Here is a 26301-nt window from a genome sequence, read left to right as displayed (position 1 = left end):
AAGAATAGGAGTCAAGCTCCAACAGAAACTAGGCTGTAATTGATTTCAAGGTTTGTCTATTTATACCACTTCCCCACAGGGTGTATCTGAACAGTGGCCTTAAAGAGACAGGCAAGTTTAGAAGCCAAGCATCACAACAGTGCTTCAAACCCTAGATTACCCTTGGGCAATGCCAGGAGAGATCAACTAGTGGTAGAAAGATATTTCAACTGGTTTGTTTAGTCAGGTAATTGCCCTTTAAAAATATAATTGTTTCTCAGTATATCTTTCCAAAACCAACAAAAGCATCCAACTTATAGCATTAGAAAAACAAATCAAAAATCTTAAGCCACTGTTGCCAGACTCTCTTTACATTTATAATACAAAAGCAAAATACTGCGGATGCTGGAAATTTGAAATAAAAACAGAAAATGCTGGAAATATTCAGCAGGTCAGGCAGCATCTGTGGAGAGAGAAACAGAGTTAACGTTTCAGGTCAAAGACCTTTCGTCAGAACTGGAAAAAGATAGAGATATAACAGATTTTAAGCAAGTGCATTTTTACCCTCAGATAGATATGCAATGTATCATCTGCTGAAGCCTATCAGAAGAGACCATCCCCAATAATTCAGACTTCAATCTTTTTACATGCAACGAAAAGTGACAATCTTTCTTGTAAAGTTTCACAGTCCAGCGAGCATTTCCTTTAACGTTTTTGCTCAAGATTATTAGAATACTTTATTGCTTTCATTTAAATAACTTTTACAAAGTGCGAAAGGCTGTCTGTCCATTAAAACATAGTGTTATACCCTACTTGTACAATAGGTTCAGAACAATTTGAACACATTGTATAAAAAAAGCTGGATCAATGCCTTGTAGATGGTGGAAAGGCTTTTGGGAGTCAGGAGATGAGACACTTGCCGCAGAATACCTAGCCTCTGACATGCTCTTGTTGCCACAGTATTTCTGTGGCTGGTCTTGTAAAGTTTCTGGTCAATGGTGACCCCTAGGATGTTGATGGTGGGGGATTCGGCGATGGTAATGCCATTGAATGTCAAGGGGAGGTAGTTAGACTCTCGCTTGTTGGAGATAGTCATTGCCTGGAACTTCTGTAGCACGAATGTTACCTGCCACTTATCAGCCCAAGCCTGAACGTCGTCCAGGTCTTGTTGCATGCGGGCATGGACTGCTTCATTATCTGAGGAGTTGTGAATGGCGCTGAACACTACGCAGTCCTCAGCGAACATCCCCATTTCTGACCTTATGTTGGAGGGAAGGTCATTGATGAAGCAGCTTAAGATGGTTGGGCCTAGGATACTGCCCTGAGGAACTCCTGCAGCGATGTACTGGGGCTGTGATGATTGACCTTCAACCACCACAACCATCTTCCTTTGTGCTAGGTATGACTCCAGCCAGTGGAGAGTTTTCCCCCCCAATTCCCATTGACTTCAGTTTTACTAGGGCTCTTTGATGCCACACTCAGTCAAATGCTGCCTTGATGTCAAGGGCAGTCACTCTCACCTCACCTCTGGAATTCAGCTCCTTTGTCCATGTTTGGACCAAGGCTGTAATAAGGTCAGGAGCCGATTGGTCTTGGCGGAACCCAAACTGGGCATCAGTGAGCAGGTTATTGGTGAGTAAGTGCCGCTTGATAGTGCTGTCGATGACACCTTCAATCACTTTGCTGAAGATTGAGAGTAGACTGATGGGACGGTAATTGGCCAGATTGGATTTGTCCTGCTTTTTGTGGACTGGACTTACCTGGGCAGTTTTCCACATTGCCGCATAGATGCCAGTGTTGTAGCTGTACTGGAACAGCTTGGCTAGAGGCGCGGCTAGTTCTGGAACACAAGTCTTCAGCACGACAGCTGGGATGTTGTCGGGGCCCATAGTCTTTGCTGTATCCAGTGCGCTCAGCCGTTTCTTGATATCACGTGGAGTGAATTGAATTGGCTGAAGACTGACTTCTGTGATGGTGGGGACCTCAGGAGGAGGCCGATATGGACCATCCACTCGGCACTTCTGGCTGAAGATGGTTGCAAATGCTTCAGCTTTATCCACCATCATTGAGGATGGGGATATTCATGGAGCCTCCTTCTCCCATTAATTGCTTAATGGTCCACCACCATTCACAACTGGATGTGGCAGGACTGCAGAGCTTTGATCTGATTTGTTGATTGTGGGATCGCTTAGCCCTGTCTATAACATGCTGCTTCCGCTTATGAGCATGTATGTAGTCCTGTGTTGCAGCTTCACCAGGTTGGCACCTCATTTTTAGGTATGCCTGGTGCTGCTCCTGGCATGCTTTTCTATACTCCTTATTGAACCAGGGTTGGTCCCCTGGCTTGATGGTAATGATAGAGTGAGGGATATGCCGGGCCATGAGATTACAGATTGTGGTGGAATACAATTCTGCTGCTGCTGATGGTCCAAAAATAAATTGAATAGTATCCATGTTAGGATGAATTATACACATGTAATGGTGGCAACTAGCTGTTAGAGTTTAATGATCTTTTCTCTTCCATATTTTCTTAGGTTTTGTGGGTTCACACAGATGCTCCAAAATTGACAAAAAATAAAAATTTTAATTTGTCCAATATGGTGGTTCTTCTAGAGTATTTTCAGATTTAACGATACATAAAAATATTGCCCCAGCATTCATCTCGCACCAGTATGTCATCAACAATGCATTTTGGGATATGCAATACAGCTGGCAGTTATAGTGTGGCCAAAAGGAACAGATATTAAGGGGAGAATTTTAACCCCCCAAAAAAGGTGAGTTGCGGTTAGGTGGGAAGTTAAAGTGTTAAAAAACTGAATCCCGACCCCAACAGCCCACTTCCAGTTTTAACTGAGGCGGGGGGTGGGGGGGGTGGGGGTGACGGGGGGCGGGGGGTTCAGACAACCTGCTCCAGGAGGCGGGTCACTAATTAAATATTATAATGAGGCTGCTTGCCTCAGATTTAACCAGCATTTCAAATTTAACAGTGGCTGGTCAGATTTCTCAGGCCTCGGAAAACCCGTCAGCTAAAGTAAGGCGAGGACTGCTGGATCCAGGAGTTAAGTCCCTACAATTGGAGATCCCCGACGAGGTCTCCGATCCCCCCAATCGATCGTCCGGCCCTGATGCTTACCTCACCCCACCGCCCCCTCCCACACCCCAATGCGCCGGACATGATCCTCTCTCCGGACCCCACGATCCTCCGGCCCTGATGCTCCGGGCCCGATACTCTCTCCCCCGTGGACCCTCTTCTGGCCCCTGACCACACCCCCACAGGCCCACCCCTCCCTCCCTCCCCTCTGCGGTCTCGTGCCACAGGTCTACCTGCCCGCAACCAGCCAGCCTCTCCATCTGGCTGGCTGCAGGTGGGAAACAGTCCTTTGAAATGCAAAGCAGGCCCTGCCGTTAAATTCAGCAGGGCCTGCGGGAAACCCATTATCCCGGGTTTCCCGACCGCTTCCTTGTCCCCCACCCCCCCACTCCCAACCCACCTCCCAATTAAAATTCTAGCCTAATAGTGCAGCTTGGGAACTGGATTTCAGCTAGTTTGAGAGCATCTGCACCAGTCAACACTTGACCAGTTGCACATGGATCAGCCTAAATGGAGATTGCTAAGAATACTTGGGATCCAGGGTATACTGCAGCAAGTATACAAATGATGTGATCCTGAGCTTACTACAAATGGCTAGGAAGTGTAGTAGATGACAGGGTAGCAGCAAAGGTAGTCGTGTGAAACAAAGCAACTGCATAATTGGCCTCATTGCCCCTGGTTTAGGGAAGGAAAGTGCATCTGTGCATGTGTCAGGTGAGAATGTGATCAGTCTCGACTCCAATGTCCCCTATAGTCAAATATGCTGCCAACACTCACTCTTTGGGCTCACATGTGTAGAGTTGCCACTTAGGTGAAATATCAAAGGCCTCATAGTATTCATAGAATGGTACCATCTTGAGAAAGGAAGGCAGAAAAGGGCAGAAAGTTCAAGGAAAAAAGTTATTGCCTGTAACTGTGGTAACCTTGCTAACACTGCATTCTGGGACAGGAATGGACCTGAAAGTGATAAGATCCAGTTCCCTAAGTGAAACATAACCATTGGGATTTCTTTCTGAATCAGTCAGCTCCACTATCTCCAGAAAAATGTGACTTCCATCATGATTTGAACCAAGTGCTTTCGCTGTGTGTCACCAAACACAATCTTAAACTGTTTGCTCTCAGAGAACTAATAATATGTCAGATTTTATTCAACAATTTTAGATCAATATAAGCCTGTAACTATTAAACGTTTGACATTCTCTGCATTCAATGAACTTACGCCTCATTTACATGCCTCCAGCCAAAGTGAACATAATATACCACATCCACAACAATATTCATCATCTGCAAAGAAAGAAATGACGTTGAGTGTTCATTTGAAGATTGATGCAACAGACAGGAACACAGAGAATCAATGATCCACCTTATGGTTTGCTGACTTGTTGTATGATGTAAGTGAGTGCGGTACAGGTAATGGATGGTGGAAAGAAACAACATCTCGTATATTAAGAGGTTTGTGGTTTACAGAATTTTATTTCTAGTGTTGTTGTTGATTTCTTGATTGCACTAATTTACTACAACTTTTCAATCATCTATAAAAGCACTCCATCAGCCTTACTGGTTTCAAAGTAAATGTGTCTCAGAAGATTACAGTTTGTCACATGATATTGCATACAAGCCATTGTACCGGAAAAGATAAGTACCACTTATCCACTGAACAATATAGTAAGCTGTAAGCATCAGCGCAGGACCCAAGGATTTTTTTTTGTATCGGACATTTTGTATGATTGTTACTGCTGATTGACCAGCAGCCTGTTTGGAGAAGATGGGAGGGGCCCAGGTGCTCATGATGGACAGGAGATTCCAGCCAGGCCTACAAACTGATTACGGGAGAATGTCTGAGCAGACAGAGTTCTCTGGTAAACAATGGGCCCGGGTAGGTGACTCATACGGTAACGGGCAAAAGATGGAGGGTCATTGTAAATTAATGGGAAACCACTTAACCCAGGATCGGGTGAGAAGTGCGGCCCATCATCTGCCATTAACACCAGCACCTAGATGAGATAGCCTCGAAAGGTGGGAACCGGACAAAGGAGGTGTGGTGTATGTGCCTTTAAGAGCCCCCTGTGTGCTGTAATGCCGGTAATGGCCACTCGGGCTATATAAGCCTGTATAGTGTCTTGTATCTGTTAGTTCACCTCCAGACTTTGTTCAGTAAACACCTGTGAAACCAACTCCTGCATTCCGTGTCTCCATTAACACACGGATACAACAGTGGCGACGAATTGGAAACGGACTTACCTGCAATTCGGCAGCACCTCAAGGAGATCGATTCCTCAGACAAGTCCTCAGAAGTCGAAGAAAAGGACAAGAAAGAAAAAAAAAACTGTGGTTTCACCAGCTAGCCGAGCTGGTGGCAGGTACTGCAATAATCCTTCCTGGGCGGCGGGCTGGGGCTCCATCGACTGGCTCTGCAGCGGTGCCGAGCAGCGAAGCCGGAGGCAAACAGAGACAGAGGGTGGAGCACTCGGGAGACGGCCGGCGCTGCAAAGCAGGTCGGCGTTCGGACCAAGCAGAGGGAGGGAAAAGTCCCAGAGAGTCCGGCGGGAACGAGTCTCCACCTATTGAAAATACCTGTGTAAATAAAAACCGCGGAGAACAGCATTGTCAGCAGCGGCAGCGGCGGGAAAGCGCGGGAGGCGCCATTTTTTTTCTGCGGGGAAGAAAGGAAAGCGCGTGAGGCGCCATTTTTTTTCAGGATGCCTAAGACTGGCAATATTACTGCTTTCGATAGCGATATAGAGGATTGGACCACATATGTGGAAAGAGTGGAGGTATATTGCACAGCAAATGAAATAGAGGATCATAAAAAGGCATCAGTACTTCTAAATCTAATGGGCGCAAGGACATACAGGCTGTTACGAAACTTAGTCACTCCAGCCAAACCGAGGGACAAGAATTTTAAGGAGATTGTTGATACCTTACAGGAGCACTTAAACCCAACACCGCTGTTGATAGCGGAACGATTCAAATTCTTCAGGAGGAATCAGCACAAGAATGAAAGTAACGCTGATTACCTCACCGAATTAAGGAAGCTGTCAAAGCACTGCCAATTCGGGGCAGGACTGGCAGATTCTCTTCGAGACAAATTCGTCTGTGGTCTCCTAAGTGAAGGAACACAGAAAAGGCTACTTTCTGAGAAAGATTTGACACTGGACAAGGCTTTCAGTGTGGCTGTATCATACGAAGCAGCAGCAAGAGGAGCTGCAGAGATACAGCAAAGGCCACAGGACTTCGGCACCCATGAAATGACGCAGGGTTTCGAGAGATGTTATCGCTGCGGCAGATCCACCCATGACCAGAGGGACTGCTGGTTCAAGGACAAAGCATGCAGGCAATGCGGAAAGATTGGACACATTGCACGTGTATGCCGATCTGGAAAAAAAAAATCCACGGACAGGAAAAAAATCAATAAGGAAAAGTACAGAAAGGTTCAAATGATGACGGACAGTAGATCCGAAGACCAGAAGAGCGATAGCGACTCCGGAAACAAGAGACTAAGCTGTCTCAAATTACATAATGTAATTGCCAAAGAAGATTACCAGACCATTTGGGTTACCCTCACGATAGCGGGGTCCCCAGTTAAAATGGAGCTAGATACAGGATCAGCTCTGACCGTCATAAGTCGACAGGATTACGAGCGGCTATTTCCGCATATACCTTTGAAAGACACATCCATTATCTTGAAAACATATACGGGGCAGAAAGTATACCCAAAAGGGAAAATAAGGGTGCCTGTTGTATACAACGGCAAGGAAATACAGAAGCTTTATTTATACATTCTGCAAGATGGTGGTCCACCGCTGTTGGGATGTGAATGGATCAGGAAGATACGTTTAGACTGGCACTCCATTCAGGCACTGACGGTGACCAGTAAGAAAAAAAATGATGATGACGTCATACCTGAACGATTAAAAGACATCTTGGCCAACGCCAAGGAAGTGTTTCAACAGGAACTAGGAACCTTGAAAGGCGTCACCGCCTCAATAAAAGTGGAAGATGCGGCAATTCCCAAGTTTTTTAAGGCAAGGCCGGTGCCATACGCAATTCCTCCAGCAGTCGAGGCAGAGCTGGAGAATTTGGAAAAGGCAGGCGTATTATCCAAGATAGATTGGAGCGAGTGGGCAACACCCATTGTCCCGGTCATGAAGAAAACGTTGAATAATAATAAATCTGAAGAACAGAGAAAAATTTGCATCTGTGGGGACTTCAAGGTGACTATAAACCCGGTCCTTCACACGGTACAGTATCCTCTTCCGAGGATAGAAGATATTTTTGCCTCACTATCCAGAGGGAAACGTTTCACCAAAATTGACTTGGCACAAGCATATCTACAGATGGAGGTTGAAGAGGCCTCTAAAAAGTATCTCACGATAAATACACACAAAGGCCTGTACCAGTACAATCGACTGGTTTTCGGAGTAGCATCAGCTCCAGCTATCTGGCAAAGAGCTATGGAGCAAATCCTCCAAGGGATTCCGGGGACTCAATGCTACCTAGACGACATCCTTGTAACAGGAGAAAACGACAACAAGCACCTTGCCAATTTGGAGCAGGTGCTCACTAGGCTGAAAGAATGGGGCCTACGAGCAAATCGCCCCAAGTGCAAATTTTTCCAGAAACAAATATCATATTGTGGCCACATAATTAACGAGGAAGGGTTGCTTAAGTCACCTGAAAAAATTGAAGTGGTCATAAAAGCCCCAGCACCTGAAAATGTCTCACAATTAAGGTCGTTCCTGGGATTGATAAATTACTATCATAAATTTTTACCGAACTTGTCAACTGTTCTGCACCCTCTTAACGAACTGCTACAAACGGGAGTAATTTGGAAATGGAGCGAAGACTGTAAACGTGCCTTCCATAAATGCAAAGGCTTGATCATGTCCAAGGAAGTTTTGGCTCATTACAACCCATCACTGCCAATCAGACTGGCGTGCGATGCATCCCCTTACGGCATAGGAGCGGTATTATTGCATAGATTCCCTAATGGCTCGGAGCGGCCGATAGCTTTTGCGTCACGCTCATTGAACTCAGCTGAGCGTAACTATGCCCAGATCGTCAGGGAAGCACTCAGCCTGGTATGGGGAGTGAAGAAATTCAACCATTACCTACACGGACAAAAATTTACCTATTGACTGACCATCAACCCCTCGTCTCCATATTCAACCCTAAAAAGGGTGTTCCCATTGTGACAGCGCAAAGGCTACAGAGGTGGTCTCTTTTCCTAGGGGCACACCAATATGACATAGAATACAAAGGATCAAAACAGCATGGGAATGCTGACGGTTTATCGCGCCTACCGTTGCCAACGGTAGAAGAGGCACCTACAGTGGACCCAGTGGAGATGTTCCACTCAACCATAGTGGAATGTCTACCAGTAACAAATTCTGCCATTGAAAAGGAAACGAGAATTGGCCCGACTCTCTCACGAGTCTACGATTTAACGGTGAAGGGATGGCCAGCACATGGCGAACCACTGTTGCCAGCATTCTCGCAAAGAAGAGAACAGCTGTCAGTGTGCCGAGGAACCTTGATGTGTGGATCCAGAGTGGTGATTCCACCCAAACTCCAGGATAAAGTGCTAAAAGAGCTTCACGAGGGGCATCTGGGTGGAGTGAAAATGAAGAACCTAGCCAGAGCGTTTGTGTGGTGGCCAGGTATCGATGGAGACATCGAAGAAATGACCAAGAGCTGCCTAGGATGCCAGAAGGTCCAAAACGCCCCACCACAAGCCCCTCTACATCCATGGGAGTGGCCCTCATCTCCATGGCAAAGGGTACACATCAACTTTGCTGGTCCATTTATGGACTCAATGTTCTTAATCGCGGTTGATGCACACTCCAAGTGGCCGGAGGTAATAAAGATGTCCTCCACCACCACGGAAAAAACCATCACAGTATTAAGGACCATATTTGCCAGGAATGGGCTGCCTGAACAGATCTGTTCTGATAATGGACCGCAATTTGTGTCCGAAGAATTCAGGAAGTTCTTAAAAAACAATGGGGTTAAGCACTACACGTCCGCCCCATACCATCCCGCCACCAATGGATTGACTGAAAGGTTTGTCCAGACCTTCAAGAAGGCCATCAAGGCCATGGGTAATGAAAACATAAATCTACAGCATAAGGTAGATAACTCCTTGTTTGCATACAGGAATGCAACACATGTGGTTACAAACCAAACTCCCGTCATGATGTTCTTCAATAGAAGCCTAAGATGCCGGCTGGATTTGATCAAGCCAAACATCAGAAGGGACGTGGAGAACCGGCAATTTCAAGGCATGAATGAAAGGCCAACTAGAACCTTCCAGATAGGTCAACAAGTTTTGGCCCGGGACTACCGTACCGAGAAATGGCAGCCTGGAACTATTTGCACATGACTAGGACCGCTGATGTATACCGTGGACATTGGAGAAAGCATAATAAGGCGCCATGCTGACCAGATCATAGAGTCATCAAAAAGGGACAACCTACACCACAACTCTATACGCCTAATGAAGAAGCAGAGATACCCATAGTATCTACCTCCGATCCGGTGATACTGGAACCAGATGAACCCGACACTGGCATTCAAGCCGAATCGACCTTGCCAAAAGAACCTACTACACCACCAGAAACTACTACACCACCGAGGCGTTATCCGGACCGAGTCAGGAAGCCTCCAGAGAGACTGACTTATAATTGATTAACTGCAGCAAATGTGTAGATTATTGTTCTTGTAACATGTTAATTAATGATTACTTAAAATGTTATGTACTGGTTGTCTAAAAGGGGAGGAATTGTGGTGTATGTGCCTTTAAGAGCCCCCTGTGTACTGTAATGCCGGTAATGGCCACTCGGGCTATATAAGCCTGTATAGTGTCTTGTATCTGTTAGTTCACCTCCAGACTTTGTTCAGTAAACACCTGTGAAACCAACTCCTGCATTCTGTGTCTCCATTAACACACGGATACAACAGGAGGGCCATTGGAAACTAATGGGAAACCACTTAACCTGGGATCAGGTAAGAAGTGCAGCCCATCATCTGCCATTAACACTAGCACCTAGATGGGATAGCCCTGAAAGGCGGAAACCAGACAAAGAAGGGTGATTAAAAAGACATCACTGCAATATACAGACCTTAATGAACTTTTAGGGTATAAGAGAAGGCAGCTTTGGCCACTGTCGCTCTCTCTCACTTGCTCTCGCCTTCACGTGCCCTCATCTCTGAACCAAGAACCGAGCACTCCATCCGAGATGGAGAGAAGAAACCACCACGAGCGACAAGAGCCTTGCCTTGCTCTTTGACTGTAGGAATGAACCTCGAAACTGGGACTTGGATACTGCATCGGCGATACGGAACCAGGAGACACATTCTACACAGGGAAGCAGCGAGCAAGAAACCGGACAATCGGGGTGAGCATTGTCCAAGCCCACGCATCCTTAAGGCCACCGGTATTGTGTGAGGGGGTGTTGTGTGTCCCAACCAATCCAGAGGGGTTTAGTGGGGAGGTTCTGTGTGTATTTTTTTACTCTGTATGCAACACAATGTGATTTTAGGTGTCTTAATACGAGACAGGGGCCTGTTCGACGGGCCAAGTTGTATTGTTGTACAGTTTGTTTTACGCCACCAGGCATTTTACGTACTGGAGGCGGGTGTGTGTGTTAACCTTATTAAACACTGTACGGTTGAGTCCGAAAAGCTTGTCTGTGTTCCAATCCTGTTCACCGTAATTCCTGTCGTCTAGAACTAAGTAGGAGAGGTGATTCGAACCACCAAGGCAAACCACCTACAAAGCCCTTCAAGAATCTTACATGAAGTATTTTATAATAAGGGGCATGTCACAGAGTAGGTATGCATAATTTGGCCTGAGGCTCTCCTGCAGCCTCAACAGACCTAATGATCCATGTGTCGGTGGGCCTGAATTCAGAACCTACCACTTCTGCGATCTTGGGTAGAGAAAGATTTTTTTTAAAGAAGGAAAAATGTAAATCTTTAAAAGGAACACAGCAAGAATCTTAGCCACTGTGCTGCAATTATAGAAAGCAAGTACAGATTAAATAATACATGGGCCGCGATTTTGCCAGCGCTCAGAGTGCGGGTTTGGAGGCGGGTCCACTGTCAAAATCGAAATGGTTGACAGCGGGTTGGGAACCCGTCTCCATGTAAGTTTCCAAAGTGTCGGGTCTGCGATTTCAGAACAGACTCGACACCAAGCGGCAGGGGAGGCATTTAAGATAGTTAAATGCTTGTTAATTACGATTTTGCCAGCCTATTTCTATTTTACCACATTTTTAATGGGGTTCATGTCGTACGGAGATCACGTCAGGTAAGTAGGTCGGGTTCTCTATCTCTCCCCCTTGCCGTGAATAGGTGACAGCTGCAAAAGTGGTGACGTAAGAAAACTACTAGGCACTTGGTCTGAGTATTAAACAAGGCTTTAATCAACTGATTTTCAACATGGAGATCTAGTTGTGTCCTTCACTAGTTCCTGTTAAAGAATGTCCTGAGCAAGTTGGGCCCATGCCCGAGTATTTATACTCTCCCTGGACAGCGCCACCAGCAGGCGGCCCAGTATTATTTCATAAGTCATTTCCACATGAATGACAAGATTCATGTCAAGTGGTATGAAAGCTACCATTTCACAGCTGTTCACTTTCCAATGTCAGAAGCTTGAGCCTTCAGAAGACACTTTTGAGCTGTATGCAGTTTGGAAGTGTTTGGAGTAAACCCTCTATCCACTGTCACCTCCTTGGAGCAAGCTCTCTCACCATTGACAGATCGCTTCTGTCATCTCAACTTCAGCTGCCATCTATTCCAGCAACATCGGTGCCCTTGAAAAAATCTCACCTTAGTCCTCTGAATCCCTCCACGATCAGCCCCAACACCAACATCACCAGGCACACCAACATCAATACCAACCTTCTCCGCAATCACCTGATGAGGACACAGGGCATCTGCACCCGACCACATTGCTGCCCGGGAGGCCAGCGATGGCATTACCATGGTCAGATTTACTTCATTTGACGCTGTACACCCTGGCTGCCACATGATGCGCCAGATTAACACCACCTCACACCAGCACCATAGAGCATCCCTACAATGAACAAGCCATTCCTTTCACACTCATCACAATTGGAGGGAGTTATGTCTCAACATTCACTGGAACTCACTAAGACACTTCTAAAGGTGAGCACAGATCTGTACAATAAGGTAAAGTGTTGAAAATATAGATTTCAATGGTTGACAAGACATTAACAGGAACTTCACATGAACATTGGCTAAAATATCCACGTGTGTTGTGAGTTGGTATGCTTGCAGTAGGATGAGGGTGATTGTGAGGGGTGGCTAGTGAGATGGGGAAGTGATAATGTAGATAGAGAGGGATGGGTGGAGGTGCAAGGTAAGTTGGTGTGAGTAAGGATGTGCAGGAGTAGGGTAGGGAAGGCAGAGTGATGTGGATATGATGAGTGGCACGGCAGGATGAGGTTGAGTGTGGCTTGGCAGTAACGTTTTGTGATCTGCTCTGATCATTGAAAGGTTTGCGCCACTGCAGATTGGTCCTCCTAAGGACATCCCTGCTTTTGCCCTCCTGTGCAATGTGCATCCAGGCTGTGTTGGTGTCCTGGGGAGGTCTCTTCCGCCCATGGGAAGGGAAGAGAACCTCTCTGAGTGCTGTGACTCCCTCCAGAAGCATATGTAGGGAGTCATGCGAGAGCCTTGGTGCAGCAATCCACCTTTGTGCAGTGTTTGTCTGTGTTTGCAGCACCTCAATGCTGCAGAATACTGACAGCACAACTGCGTGCGGTTTCAACAGAGTGCTGCGAGTTGGGTGAGTCGGAGTTAGGTGAGGCGTGGAAGGAGGAGCTCCCTTGCTTCGCCTTTCTTTTTCCTAACTTTTCACCCTTTAGGAAGAGGCCGGTGTCAGGAGCAGCAGGAGAGTACAGTGAGTATTTAAACTCACTTTTGCGGGCTTTTTTTCAAAGGCCGGTCAATCTCGCAGACCGGCGGCGGCGTTCCAGAGCCACGGCACGATTCAAAAGGTGACGCGCGCAAGAGGAAGCAGCTGATTGGGTGAGTACGGCCAGGTGAGTATTTATACTACTATAGAGTTTGACAGTTAAGGTTAATAGTTTATAAAGTTTAGAAGGACTTAATTTTTGTGGTTATAGTTTCTAAGGTCTCTGTTGTGTAGCGGGGAGTGCTAGTAAACAAAGGCCCTTGAGTATATCATTTAATTGTAGTGTAGTTAGTGGCATTGATTTGATTTAATTTAATTTAAATTAATTAAAGGGTAAGTCATGGCAGCACAGCTCGGTCCCGTAGCATGCTCCTCCTGCACTATGTGGGAAATCAGGGACACTTCCTGTGTCCCTGACGACCATGTGTGCGGGAAGTGTATCCTGCTGCAGCTACTGGCAGACCACATTGTGGCGCTGGAGCTGCGAATGGATACATACTGGAGCATTCGCGATGCTGAGGACGTCGTGGATATCACGTTTAATCAGTTGGTCACACCGCAGGTAAAGGCTGCACAGGCAGGAAGGGAATGGGTGACCACCAGGCAGAGTAGTAGGCACAGGCAGGTAGTGCAGGGGTTCCCTGTGGCCATCCCCCTCTCAAACAAATATACCGTTTTGGATATTGTTGAGGGAGATGGCTTATCGGGGGAAGACAGCAGCAGCCAACTTCCTGGCACCATGGGTGGTTCTGCTGCACAGGACAGCAGGAAAAAGAGCGGGAGAGCTATAGTGATAGGGGATTCTATTGTAAGGGGAATAGATAGGCGTTTCTGCAGCCGCAAACGAGACTCCAGGATGGTATGTTGCCTCCCTGGTGCAAGGATCAAGGATGTCTCAGAGTGGATGCAGGGCATTCTGGAGGGGTAGAGTGAACAGCCAGTTGTCGTGGTGCATATAGGTACCAACGATATCGGTAAAAACCGGGATGAGGTCCTAAAAGCTGAATATAGGGAGTTAGGAGGTAAATTAAAAAATAGGACCTCAAAGGTAGTAATCTCAGGATTGCTACCAGTGCCACGTGCTAGTCAGAGTAGAAATAGAAGGATATTTCACATGAATACGTGGCTAGAGGAATGGTGCAAGGGGGAGGGATTCAAATTCCTGGGACATTGGAACCGGTTCTGGGGGAGGTGGGACCAGTACAAACTGGACGGTTTGCACTGGGCAGGACCGGGACCAATGTCCTAGGGGAAGTGTTTGCTAGTGCTTTTGGGGAGGGTTTAAACTAAAATGGCAGGGGGTTGGGAACCTGTGCAGGGAGACAGAGTAAAGGGAAGCAAGGATAGAAGCAAAAGACAGGAAGGAGAAAAGCAAAAGTGGCAGTCAGTGAAATCAAGGATGTGAATCAAACATGGCCACAGTAAATAATAATTCTAAAAGGTCTGAGAATGTTAAAAAACAAGCCTGAAGGTTTTATGTCTTAATGCGAGGAGCATTCATAATAAGGTGGATGAATTAGCTGCGCAAATAGATGTAAACAGATACAGAGGGTCAGAGGGACCTTGGTGTACATGTACATAGGTCCCTGAAGGCAGCGGAACAGGTAGATAAGGTGGTTAAAAAGGCATATGGGATACTTGCCTTCATTAGCAGAGGCATAGAATATAAGAGCAGGGAGGTTATGATGGAGCTGTACAAAAAGCTGGTGAGGCCACAGCTGGAGTACTGTGTGCAGTTCTGGTCGCCTCACTATAGGAAGGATGTGATTGCTTTGGAGAGGGTGCAGAGAAGATTCACCAGGATGTTACCTGGGATGGAGCGCCTCAGCTATGAAGAAAGACTAAACAGGCTGGGGTTGTTTTCCTTGGAGCAAAGGAGGCTGAGGGGGGACCTGATTGAGGTGTACAAAATGATGAGGGGCATAGATAGGGTAGATAAAGAGGAACTTTTCCCCTTAGTAGGGGGGTCAATAACAAGGGGGCATAGATTCAGGGTAAGGGGCAGGAGATTTAGAGGGGATTTGAGGAGGAACTTTTTCACCCAGAGGGTGGTTGGAAGCTGGAACTCACTGCCTGAAAGGATGGTAGAGGCAGGAACCCTCACAACATTCAAGAAGCATTTGGATGGGCACTTGAAATGCCATTGCATACAAGGCTATGGACCAAATGCTGGAAAATGGGATTAGACTGGACAGGGATTGATGGACGGCGCAGACACGATGGGCCGAAGGGCCTCTTTCTGCGCTGTAAAACTCTATGACTCTATGACTCTATGATATAATTGGGATTACGGAGACATGGCTCCAGGGCGGCCAAGGCTGGGAATTCAACATCCAGGGGTATTCAATATTCAGGAAAGACAGGCAAAAATGAAAAGGAGGTGGGGTAGCATTGCTGGTTAAAGAGATTAACACAATAGTAAGGAAGGATATTAGTTCTGATGATGTGGAATCTGTATGGGTAGAGCTGAGAAATACCAAGGGGCAGAAAACGTTAGTGGGAGTTGTATACAGACCCCCAAACAGTAAAGCTGAGGTTGGGGATGGAATTAAATGGGAAATTAGAGACACGTGCACTAAGGACACAGCAGTTATCATGGGTGACTTTAATCTACATATACATTGGGCTAACCAAATTAGTAACAATACTGTGGAGGGGGAATTCCTAGAGTGTATACAGGATGGTTTCCTGGACCAATATGTCAAGGAACCAACTAGAGATCAGGCCATCTTAGACTGGGTATTATGTAATGAGAAAGGATTAATTAGCAATCTTGTTGTGCAAAGGCCCCTTGGGGTGGAGCGATCATAATATGATAGAATTCTTCACTAAGATGGAGAGTGAAGTATTTGACTCAGAGACTAGGGTCTTGAATTTAAATAAAGGAAACTACGATGGTATGAGGCGCGAGTTGGCTAGGATGGATTGGGGAACATTACTTAAAGGGTTGACAGTGGATAGGCAATGGCAAACATTTAAAGATCGCATGGATGAACTACAGAATTTGTTCATCCCTGTTTGGCATAACAATAAAACAAAAACAGTAACTCAACCGTGGCTAACAAGGGAAATTAGGGATAGCATAAGATCCAAGGAGAGGACATATAAATTGGCCAGAAAAAGCAGCAAAACCTGAGGATTGGGAGCAGTTTAGGATTCAGCAAAGGAGGAGAAAGAGATTAATTAAGAGGGGGAAAATAGAGTATGAGAGTAAGCTTGCAGGGAACATAAAAACTGACTGTAAAAGCTCCTATAGATATGTGAAGAGAAAAAGATTGGTGAAGTCAAGCGTACGTCCCTTGAAGTCAGAATCAGGGGAATTTATAATGGGGAACAAAGAAATGGCAGACCAATTAAATACATACTTTGGTTCTTTCTTCACAAAGGAGGATACAAATAACCTCCCAGAGATGTCGGGGAACATAGGGTCTAATGAGAGGGAGGAACTGAATGAAATCAGTATTTGTAGGGAAATGGTGTCAGGGAAATTGACGGGATTGAAGGCCGATAAATTCCCAGGGCCTGATAATCTACATCCTAGGGTACGTAAGGAAGTGGTCCTAGAAATAGTAGATGCATTGCTGGTCATCTTCCAAAATTCTATAGACTCTGGAACAGTTCCCATGGATTGGAGTGTAGCTAATGTAACCCCACTATTCAAAAAAGGTGGTAGAGAGAAAATGGGGAATTATAGACCAGTAAGCCTGACATCGGTAGTGGGGTAAATGCTAGAGTCCATTATAAAAGATGTAATAGCAGAGCACTTGGAAAACAGTGACAGGATCGGACAAAGTCAACATGGATTTACAAAAGGTAAATCGTGCTTGACCAATCTACTGGAATTTTTTGAGGATGTGACTGGTAGAATAGATAAGGGAGAACCAGTGGATGTGGTGTATTTGGACTTTCAGAAGACTTTCGATAAGGTCCCGCATAAGAGATTAGTGTGCAAAGTTAAAGCACATGGGATTGGGGGTAAGGTTCTGACTTGGATGGAGAACTGGTTGGCAGACAGGAAGCAAAGAGTTGGAATAAACGGGTCTTTTTCCGAGTGGCAGGCAGTGACTAGTGGGGTACCGCAGGGATCGGTGCTAGGACCGTAGTTATTCACAATATATATTAATGATCTAGACGAGGGAACTAGATGTAATAGCTCCAAGTTTGGAGATGACACAAAGCTGGGTGGGTGTGCGTGCTGTGAGGAGGATGCAGAGAAACTCCAGTATGATTTTGACAGGTTGGGTGATTGGGCAGATGCATGGCAGATGCAGTATAATGTGGATAAATGCGAGGTTATCCACTTTGGTGGCATAAAGGAAGACAGATTAGATTGGGAAAAGTGGAAGTGCAACGAGACCTGGGTGTCCTTGTGCACCAGTCGCTGAAGGTAAGCATGCAGGTGCAGCAGGCAGTTAAGAAGGCAAATAGTATGTTGGCCTTCATAGCGAGAGGATTCAAGTGCAGGAGCAAGGATGTCTTGCTGCAGTTGTACAGGGCCTTGGTGAGACCACACCTTGAGTATTGTGTGCAGTTTTGGTCGCCTTACCTGAGGAAGGATATTCTTGCCATGGAGGGAGTACAGCGAAGATTCACCAGACTGATACCTGGGATGGCAGGAATGACGTATGAAGAGAGATTGGGTCGACTGGTCTTGTATTCGCTAGAGTTTAGAAGAATGAGAGGGGATCTCATTGAAACTTATAAAATTCTAACAGGACTAGACAGACTAGATGCAGGAAGGATGTTCCCGATGGCGGGGGAGTCCAGAACCAGGGGTCACAGTCTAAGGATAAGGGGTAAGCCATTTAGGACTGAGATGAGGAGGAATTTCTTCACCCAGAGAGTGGTGGACCTGTGGAATTCTCTACCACAGAAGGCCGTTGAGGCCAATTCATTAAATATATTCAAGGAGTTAGATATATTTCTTAAGGCTAAAGGGATCAAGGGATATGGGGAGAAAGCAGGGACAGGATACTGAATTTGGATGATCAGCCATGATCTCATTAAATGGCGGAACAGGCTCGAGGGGCTGAATGGCCTACTCCTGCTCCTATCTTCTATGTTTCTATGTCAAAATGAATGTGTGCATGGTCCCTTTAAGGAAACCGGCCGATGACGCATCTTCAAATGATGTAATCAGAGCCGCTTCCATTTAATTGGCCGGGAAACGCGCAGGGAGGGCTTAACAAGCCCAATCTACATAAAATCACTTGGATAGAGCGGGCTGGAGCCAGGGGCTGGAGCCGGGAGCGGGACTGGGACCCGCCAACCACCTCTCCCACTGCGATCCCGCCTCCGCTGGCGAAATCGCGGCCATGGTATACAGGTGAAAATATAGTGAAAGTACATGAAAGTGCTTAACAGCGGGCTTACAAGATGTAGGATATTTATGGTGGGGGACTTGATTGGTGGTGCCTCTGGTTGAAGGTCACAATCTGACGTGAATTTCTTGTGTTCCAATTAGTAGACACCTCCTTTAAAAATATGGAGAACCTGGAGAATGCTTACTGTTTGAAACGGTGAGAAATTTGCACTGAATGGCTGAGACATGAATAAGAAAATATGCGCCATCGACAGCTAAGAATATGTGTAGCAAATGGATGGAAAGGTGGCTCACTCTCTTTCGCTATCCCAGTCTCTGTTGTGGGAGACAGTGTGCACTTAGTTGGTAATGGAGCTTGTGATGTCTAACTCTCCCTTCAGGGGAGTGGAAAGGAGAACAGACTTTAATCAGCTTTTCACCACACCAAGTTTCAGGAGCAGGGTGGATTCACTCAAAAACCAGATAGTCTAGGCTGAAACTAAATCTGTGACAACCCTACTCCAACCAAAAACCACTGAGTCTCTGGTCTTGAATGAAAGTGCTGTCAGTTAAGTCAGTGGTTCTCAAACTGTGGTCCGTGGTCCCCTAGGAATTCATAGAGACTTTCCGTGGAGCCTGCAGAATAATGTGAACGGGTCCCATTGCTGCGATGGCGCAGATCGGGGGCGCGCTTTTGCCCATTATTTAGATTTCCTTCGTCCGCTCGAGCGGCACAGCCGAGAGCTCGCATGCCGGGGAGTTCGATGTCAGGCCCTGGGGCCTGGTGCACCAGCACAGAGAGACTCTGGTAAGTGATCGCTGGGCGGGCACTGGGGCCGAGGAAACTCTGGAAACGGACACGTAGCCAAATTAGCAGGGCATCGGACTGACTGAGAATCCCAAGAGTGGAGACGGGAGGCCGCAAAGATACAGGACGGGGGCGGGGGGCTGTGGTGGAAAGGGTGGACAGCTTTAAGTTCCTCGGAGTCCACATCACGGAAGAACTCTCCTGGTCCCTCAATACCTCCTCTCTGGTGAAGAAGGCCCAACAGCGCCTATATTTCCTAAGGAGGCTGAAGGGATGTAACCTGTCACCCCTGATCCTCTCTAACTTTTACCGCTGTACAATAGAGAGCATCCTGACGAACTGTATCACAGTGTGATACGGCAGCTGTAGCTCCTATGACCGGAAAGCCCTGCAGCGGGTAGTCAAAACTGCCCAACGCATTACCGGCACCCAGCTACCGACCATAGAGCACATATACCAGAAACGCTGTTTACGGAGGTCACTGACCATCATCAAAGACCCTACCCACCCCAGCCACAGTCTGTTCGCCCCCCTGCCATCTGGGAGACGCTACAGATGCATTCACACCCGAACGACCAGATTTAGGAACAGCTTCTTTCCCAGGGCTGTCATCCTACTGAACTCCACAAATAAACTCTAAAGCCTGCACATCTGCCAATGCACTTTATTATGTTTATGTTAATGTATTACAAGCCAAATGAATGTTGAATGTTTAAATGTCTTAATCTAAATGTACACTCTTGGGAGCCGCAAGCCTACATTTTGTTGTACTGCACTTGTGCACTAACAATGACAATAAAGTTGATTATGATTATGATTATGATTATGATTATGATGATCAAGCCGAGCTTCATTCACTGAGTACAACTGCTAGGCCTGTGACTGGACCCGGACTAAAGCCGCAGTCTTAGTTACTGGCGGTGTCCTGATGGCAGAAATGCCACACACCAGGCAGCGTGTCAGCGATATTCCAGCGCAGACAGGCCGGTAAACCGCAGTGGAGGAGGAGAAATCCCTGAAACGCTCAGCAGCTGTGCAGTGAGTAGGCAGGCGATGGAGTATTACACCTGAAACAGTGCCAGTGCTCCCAGCAGGAGCCACGGAGCCTAATCCCACTCCAGGTAGAGCAGGGCGGTGTCATGCGGTGAAGTATTCAATAGGCATGTTGCTGAACCTGTAGGGTTACCTTTCCGCTGAAGGGAAGATAAAAGTTTTCATATCACCAATCACATCAATGTTCACTATATCGGACAGCCCTGGCAAAATTTCATGCAAGTCCCTTTAACAGGACACTGATGAACTTTACATTCAGAAAAGTAAATGTGCAAGGAGTTTATAGTATTATAATTTAGATGGTGTGTCCGTGATTACTAATCCATTTGAAAAGGGGTCCTTCAACCAAAGAAGCTTGAGAACTACTGAGTAAATTTACTGAGGACTTATACAAAGTTTAGAACACATATGTAGGATTTGTTTTTCACAAACCTGTAAACTGCATTTTCACTTGTGTACCATGGTTTAGTCACTCTGCACGTGCATTCTATAATTGCAGTGTGGTGGCTAATACTCATTCTGTGTTCAGTGACATTTATTCAGCTCTTAGACAGGACCAGACAGCACATGTCTATACTCAGTAAACAATGCACTCATTAGTGTTAAAGTATCCCTTTACTAAACTAATCTTTCTGAGTTAATACGCATATGCTTATAAATCTGCCAATAACGTTGCTTTACTAACACTAATAAGTGTTGATTGTACACATGTAATTATACACCTAACTTTTTTTATCTGTTCCAGGATGTGGGCGTCGCTGGCAAGGCCAGCATTTATTGCTCAGCTCTAATTGCCCTTGAGAAGGTGGTGGTGAGCCGCCGCCTTGAACTGCTGCAGTCCTTGTGGTGAAGGTACTCCCACAGTGCTATTAGGGAGGGAGTTCCAGGATTTTTACCCAGTGACGGTGAAGGAACAGCAATATATTTCCAAGTCAGGATAAAGAGTAACTTGGAGGGGAACTTGCAGGTGATGGTGTTCCCATGCGCCTGCTGCCCTTGTCCTTCTAGGTGGTAGAGGTCGCGGGTTTGGGAGGTGCTGCCAAAGAAGCCTTGGCGAGTTGGTGCATTGCAGCTTGTAGGTGGTACACACTGCAGCCATGGTGCACCAGTGGTGGAGTGAGTGAATGTTGAAGGTGGTAGATGGGGTGCCAATCAAGCGGGCTGCTTTGTCCTGTATGGTGTCGAGCTTCTTGAGTGTTGTTGGAGCTGCACTCATCCAGGCAAGTGGAGAATATTCCATCACACTCCTGACTTGTGTCTTGTAGATGGAAAGGCTTTGGGGAGTCAGGAGGTGAGACACTCACCACAGAATACCTAGCCTCTTACCCACTCTTGTTGCCACCGTATTTACGTGGCTGGTCCAGCTAAGTTTCTGGTCAATGGTGACCCCCAGGATGTTGATGGTGGGGGATTCGGCAATGGTAATGCAGTTGAATGCCATGGGGAGCTGGTTAGACTCTCGCTTGTTGGAGATAGTCATTGCCTGGCACTTGTGTGGCGCGAATGTTACCTGCCACTTATCAGCCCAAGCCTGAATGTTGTCCAGGTCTTGTTGCATGCTGGCATGGACTGCTTCATTATCTGAGGAGTTGCAAATGGAACTGAACACTGTGCAATCATCAGCGAACATCCCCATTTCTGACCTTATGATGGAGGGAAGGTCATTGATGAAGCAGCTGAAGATGGTTGGCTGAGGACACTGCCCTGAGGAACTCCTGCAGTGATGTCCTGAGGCTGAGATGATTGACCTCCAATAACCACAACCATCTAACTTTGTACTAGATATGGCTCCAGCCAGTGGAGAGTTTTCCCCCTGATTCCCATTGACTTCAATTTTACTGGGGCTCCTTGATGCCACACTCAGTCAAATGCTGCCTTGATGTCAAGGACAGTCATTCTCACCTCACCTCACATGCTTAATTCACACATAATGTGAGGAAAACATCCCATATTCTATTATACCCATACATCCAGAGAAACCTTCACTATCCGCTCTTAACTGCAAATAGGCGGAATGTTGAGTCCCCATATTGCAGTCTTACACATACGGTAGATCATTCCCCTATGCAGGAAAATAAAACCAAGTATGATACAAATTAGAAAAACATCATGTAATTTTGATGTCTTGTGTAAGGTTTTGTACCATGAAAATTTTGGCAGTCAATCATGAAGGCAGATAATTGGAATGCAGATAACAGAGGTTCCACTCTATACTTGTATTATATAAGGTATACAATCAAATTAAGCTCAAAACAGTTTACTTTAAAACATGTGATCAATCAGGGAGCCTGCCATTTATCACGACACAAGACCTACTGTCACAGAAAAAAACTCTCCGAAAAAAATGGAACAAACCAGTACTTGTATATACTGTGCACGCATATACTATACAGAACCCAGGTGAACTCCCTTCCTCTGAGGTCTGACCTGCTGTGATCCCCTCAATGCATTTCATGTTACTATATAGATAATCTGCACGATTATCTGCAGTTTACCCATAATGTTTACAGCTAAATTGCTATATCAGTAAGATTACAATATTGAGTATTTCATAGGACTTTTATATTTATTTTTGATAAAAATCCTCACGTGCTTTTACCATCTCCCATCTCAACAGAAATAGTCATAAGAACATAAGAAATAGAAGCAGGAATAGGCCACTTGGCCCCTTGAGCCTGCTCCGCCATTCAATAAGATCATGGCTGATCTTGAGCTCAAAGCTACTTCCCTGCCCGCTCCCCATAACCCTTCACTCCCTTATCTTGCAAAAATCTGTCTATCTCCACCTTAAATGTATTTAATGACCCAGCCTCCACAGCTCTCTGGGGCAGAGAATTCCACAGATTTACGACCCTCTGAGAGAAGAAATTCCTCCTCATCTCAGTTCTAAAAGAGCGACCCTTTATTCTAAAACTGCCCCCGCGTTCTAGATTTCCCCACGAGGGGAAACACCCTCTCTGCATCTACCCTGTCGAGCCCCCTCAGTATCTTATATGTTTCAATAAGATCACCTCTCATTCTTCTAAATTCCAATGAGTATAGGCCCAGCCTGCTCAACCTTTCCTCATAAATCAACCCCCTCATCTCTGGAATTAACCTAGTGAATCGTCTCTGAACTGCCTCCAATGCAAGTATATCCTTCCTTAAATAAGGAGACCAAAACTGTATGCAGTACTCCAGGTGTGGTCTCACCAATGCCCTGTACAGTTGTAGCAGGACTTCACTGCTTTTATACTCCAACCCCTTTGAAATAAAGGCCAACATTAATTTGCCTTTTTGATTACTTGCTGTACCTGCATGTTAACTTTTTGTGTTTCATGCACAAGGACCCCCAGGTCCCTCTGAACTGTAGCATTTTGTAATCTCTCTCCATTGAAATAATAGTTTGCTTTTTTATTTTTCCTGCTGGGAAAAATGCTATCCATTCAAGGACTAGTACTGTCAATAAGGAGAAATCACTGGGAAAAACGAGTAGAGGTTTGACATTAAATATAATTAAACACAATATTTAACAGTTAGAATGTTTAGTTATCAGTCTAACATTTTAATTTGCACCAGCAATGACTCTGTTGTTGTGTCTTTCAAGTAACCCAAAAAAAACTCAAGTTTTCTGTTAAACAATGTGTGTGATTTGCTTCAGAGAAGACCACTGCTTTCTATCCTACATTAAATGTAATACAATCAACCCCACATATTATGAACAGCAACCTGCCATTCCAAACATTCATTATATCAAGAGTTGACGGTTTTATTATTAGTTGCTGTGGTGTTATGCTGCATTCCTAATTTGATAAGTGTTTAGAAAAAGTTTTAAAACAAGACAAATTAGAGGCTTATAATTTTTTCCACCCCTTTGTTTTGGGTCTCCCTTCCCCACCCCCCCCCTTTCCTTTTGTTTCTCTCTCCCACCTGTCTCCTATCCTGCCAGTACACTTCACACCTAATCTCAGCTGTCTTTTGTCTCCACTGGCCTATTACCACCTCGTCTGGTTTCGAATACCTTTTATTGTCTCTTTTACTTCTTTTGTTTGATCGCAGCCTTGCCTTCAATCTATTTTATTTTCTTTCCAGTTTTGAAGAAGGGTTTCGACCCGAAACGTCAACTCAAATTTCTCTCCACGGATGTTGCCTGACCTGCTGAGTTTTTCCAGCAATTTCTGTTGTTATTCCTAATTCCAGTGTTGGGTTGATATCTTGATGTATCACTCAACTACAATTGTGGCTCATGGAAGAATTCTAAATTCCTGTAAGTCGGTCCCTCCAGTGGAAGCAGTATAAATTGTACATGGTATGTGGGAATAAGTGGCTCAACGTACTTTTCTAATTTCATGTTATCTTCTACTAAGTTGGCATAAACTGAGTGTTACAAGTCAAAATTCAGTAAATGATCAGAATGGGATTTTAACTGTACGACTGACCAAACCAGCTCTTCAGTTTAGATGGTTCAGGATTAGATCTTCCCTAATGGCGTTCATTATCAAGGCCACTGATTTACAGCTTTCAGAGAAAAAGACAGAACCGCAGGATTCAAATCCCAAAACACTGGTTAAAAACACTGGAATCTCATACAATGAAACACCCTTAAAATGGTAGCCCTACACATAATGTGCATTATCTGTCAGCCTTGGCTCAGTAGTACCACTCTTGCCTCTGAGTCAGAAAGTTATGAGTTCATAGTCCAGTACTGAGGCACTGTCCGAGGTGCCGTTTTTTGGATGAGGCATTAAACCAAGGTCCTTATCTGCCCTCTCAGTGGGTGTAAATGATCCCATGGCACTATAGCAGGGCAGTTCTTCTGGTGTCTTGGCCAACATTTAAAACAGATGATCTGGTCATCATCTCACTGCTGTTAGCAGCCAATTTGGGCACAGAAAGGTCCTGCAGTGTTTCCTACGTTACAACAGTGACTACACTTCCAAAGCAGTGTAAAGCGCTTGGCGACGTCCCGAGATGGTGAATGGCGCTATATAAATGCAAGTTATTTCTTTTAAGTATATGCTCTGTGTGTTGTACAACTCTTGCTATGCTAAAATGCTAAGTGACTGGTTTTGTCGGTATGAACCTCTCAAGGCTGCAATGGTCCGGGCACTTTCACATTCCCTACTATATCTCCGAGACACCCGGTTTGATCTCTACTCACGGATCTCCATTTGGGACGCCCCATCCCGGCTTGGGGGACCTTTGACGATGTTCTCCACCAATTCTTTCATGCTTTCAACTTGAGATCGCATAATCCAAAAGGAACTGTTGTTTTTCGACGTATAATCCTGAACACCCTACAAAAATATATATATAAAACACTATCCTGGAAAGAGATATTTTAAAAAGGTAGCCGTCTCAAAGATGTTTTAAGGGTTACTCAGGGTGTCCTCCTATCCCATTACCGATGAAGTTTTTCGTTCTGATCGGATCACAGCCTCGCCAGAAATAACCTGAAACCTGTTTCATCGGGTGAATTGTTTTGGAGCAGGAAAGCCCAGTGCAGTGGGTGCGGCTGCTAACGTCAGTTTAAGCCTTTCCATGACCCTGTTGGGGAGTTTGCCCGTCACCGTGGCGGTACCTTCACTTCTTCATGATCTCTCGCCCGCTTTTCAAGGGCATTAGAAATTAGGTGGTGATGGTCCGTCAGTTAATAGAACGAAGATCAGTCAAAGCTCCCAGATTCAGCCGTTCTTAAAAAAAACAAAGCTTCTGCGGGTATAATTATTGTAAATCGCCGGCCACTCATCATTTTGACCAACAATTCAAATAAAACGTTAAACAAGACAGGAGTGGATACAATAATCACAAATGATCACCATCTTTTCTCGAAAATACCGACAGTTACAGACCAAGATCGGTGATATTTGGCGCAAGCCCTGCAGTCTGGTTAATCACTGCATCCAAGAGCTGAGGTAAGTACATTACAGCAGGGGTATCCGCCTTGCTGCCCTCAAGGCCTGCCAATTGAGCCTTAGTGGCTGGTTTGTCCAGTAGGCCTTTTTTTGGAAAGGGCTGTTTTAGGTGCTGTTGCCACATTGGTGGATAAATCCGAAGTCAGAACACCAAGGCCTAGAAATTCATTAAGGCGCTGCCAGCTTTGCGGCCAGTTACCGCCTAAAGAGGGCTTCTGCGCCAAAAATGAG

General features: G+C 45.7%; 1 protein-coding gene across 1 annotated transcript in view; it reads right to left on the bottom strand.

Annotated features, from left to right (window-relative positions):
* Positions 1-25447, bottom strand: part of LOC147124623 (ankyrin repeat and death domain-containing protein 1A-like) — a 161037-nt gene extending 135590 nt beyond the window's left edge. The window contains exon 1 of the mRNA XM_085990617.1: positions 25317-25447. Within this exon, the coding sequence (XP_085846743.1) occupies positions 25317-25407 (91 nt within the window). The 5' untranslated portion in view covers positions 25408-25447. The remainder of the gene's footprint in view (positions 1-25316) is intronic.
* Positions 25448-26301: the final 854 nt, after the last annotated feature.

This window comes from Somniosus microcephalus, chromosome 1 (assembly GCF_052327205.1).
Source record: "Somniosus microcephalus isolate GS21.2 chromosome 1, FLI_Smic_1.0, whole genome shotgun sequence".
NCBI lineage: Eukaryota > Metazoa > Chordata > Chondrichthyes > Squaliformes > Somniosidae > Somniosus > Somniosus microcephalus.
Note: the sequence above shows the minus strand (reverse complement) of the source record. Positions and strands in the feature narration are given on the sequence as shown.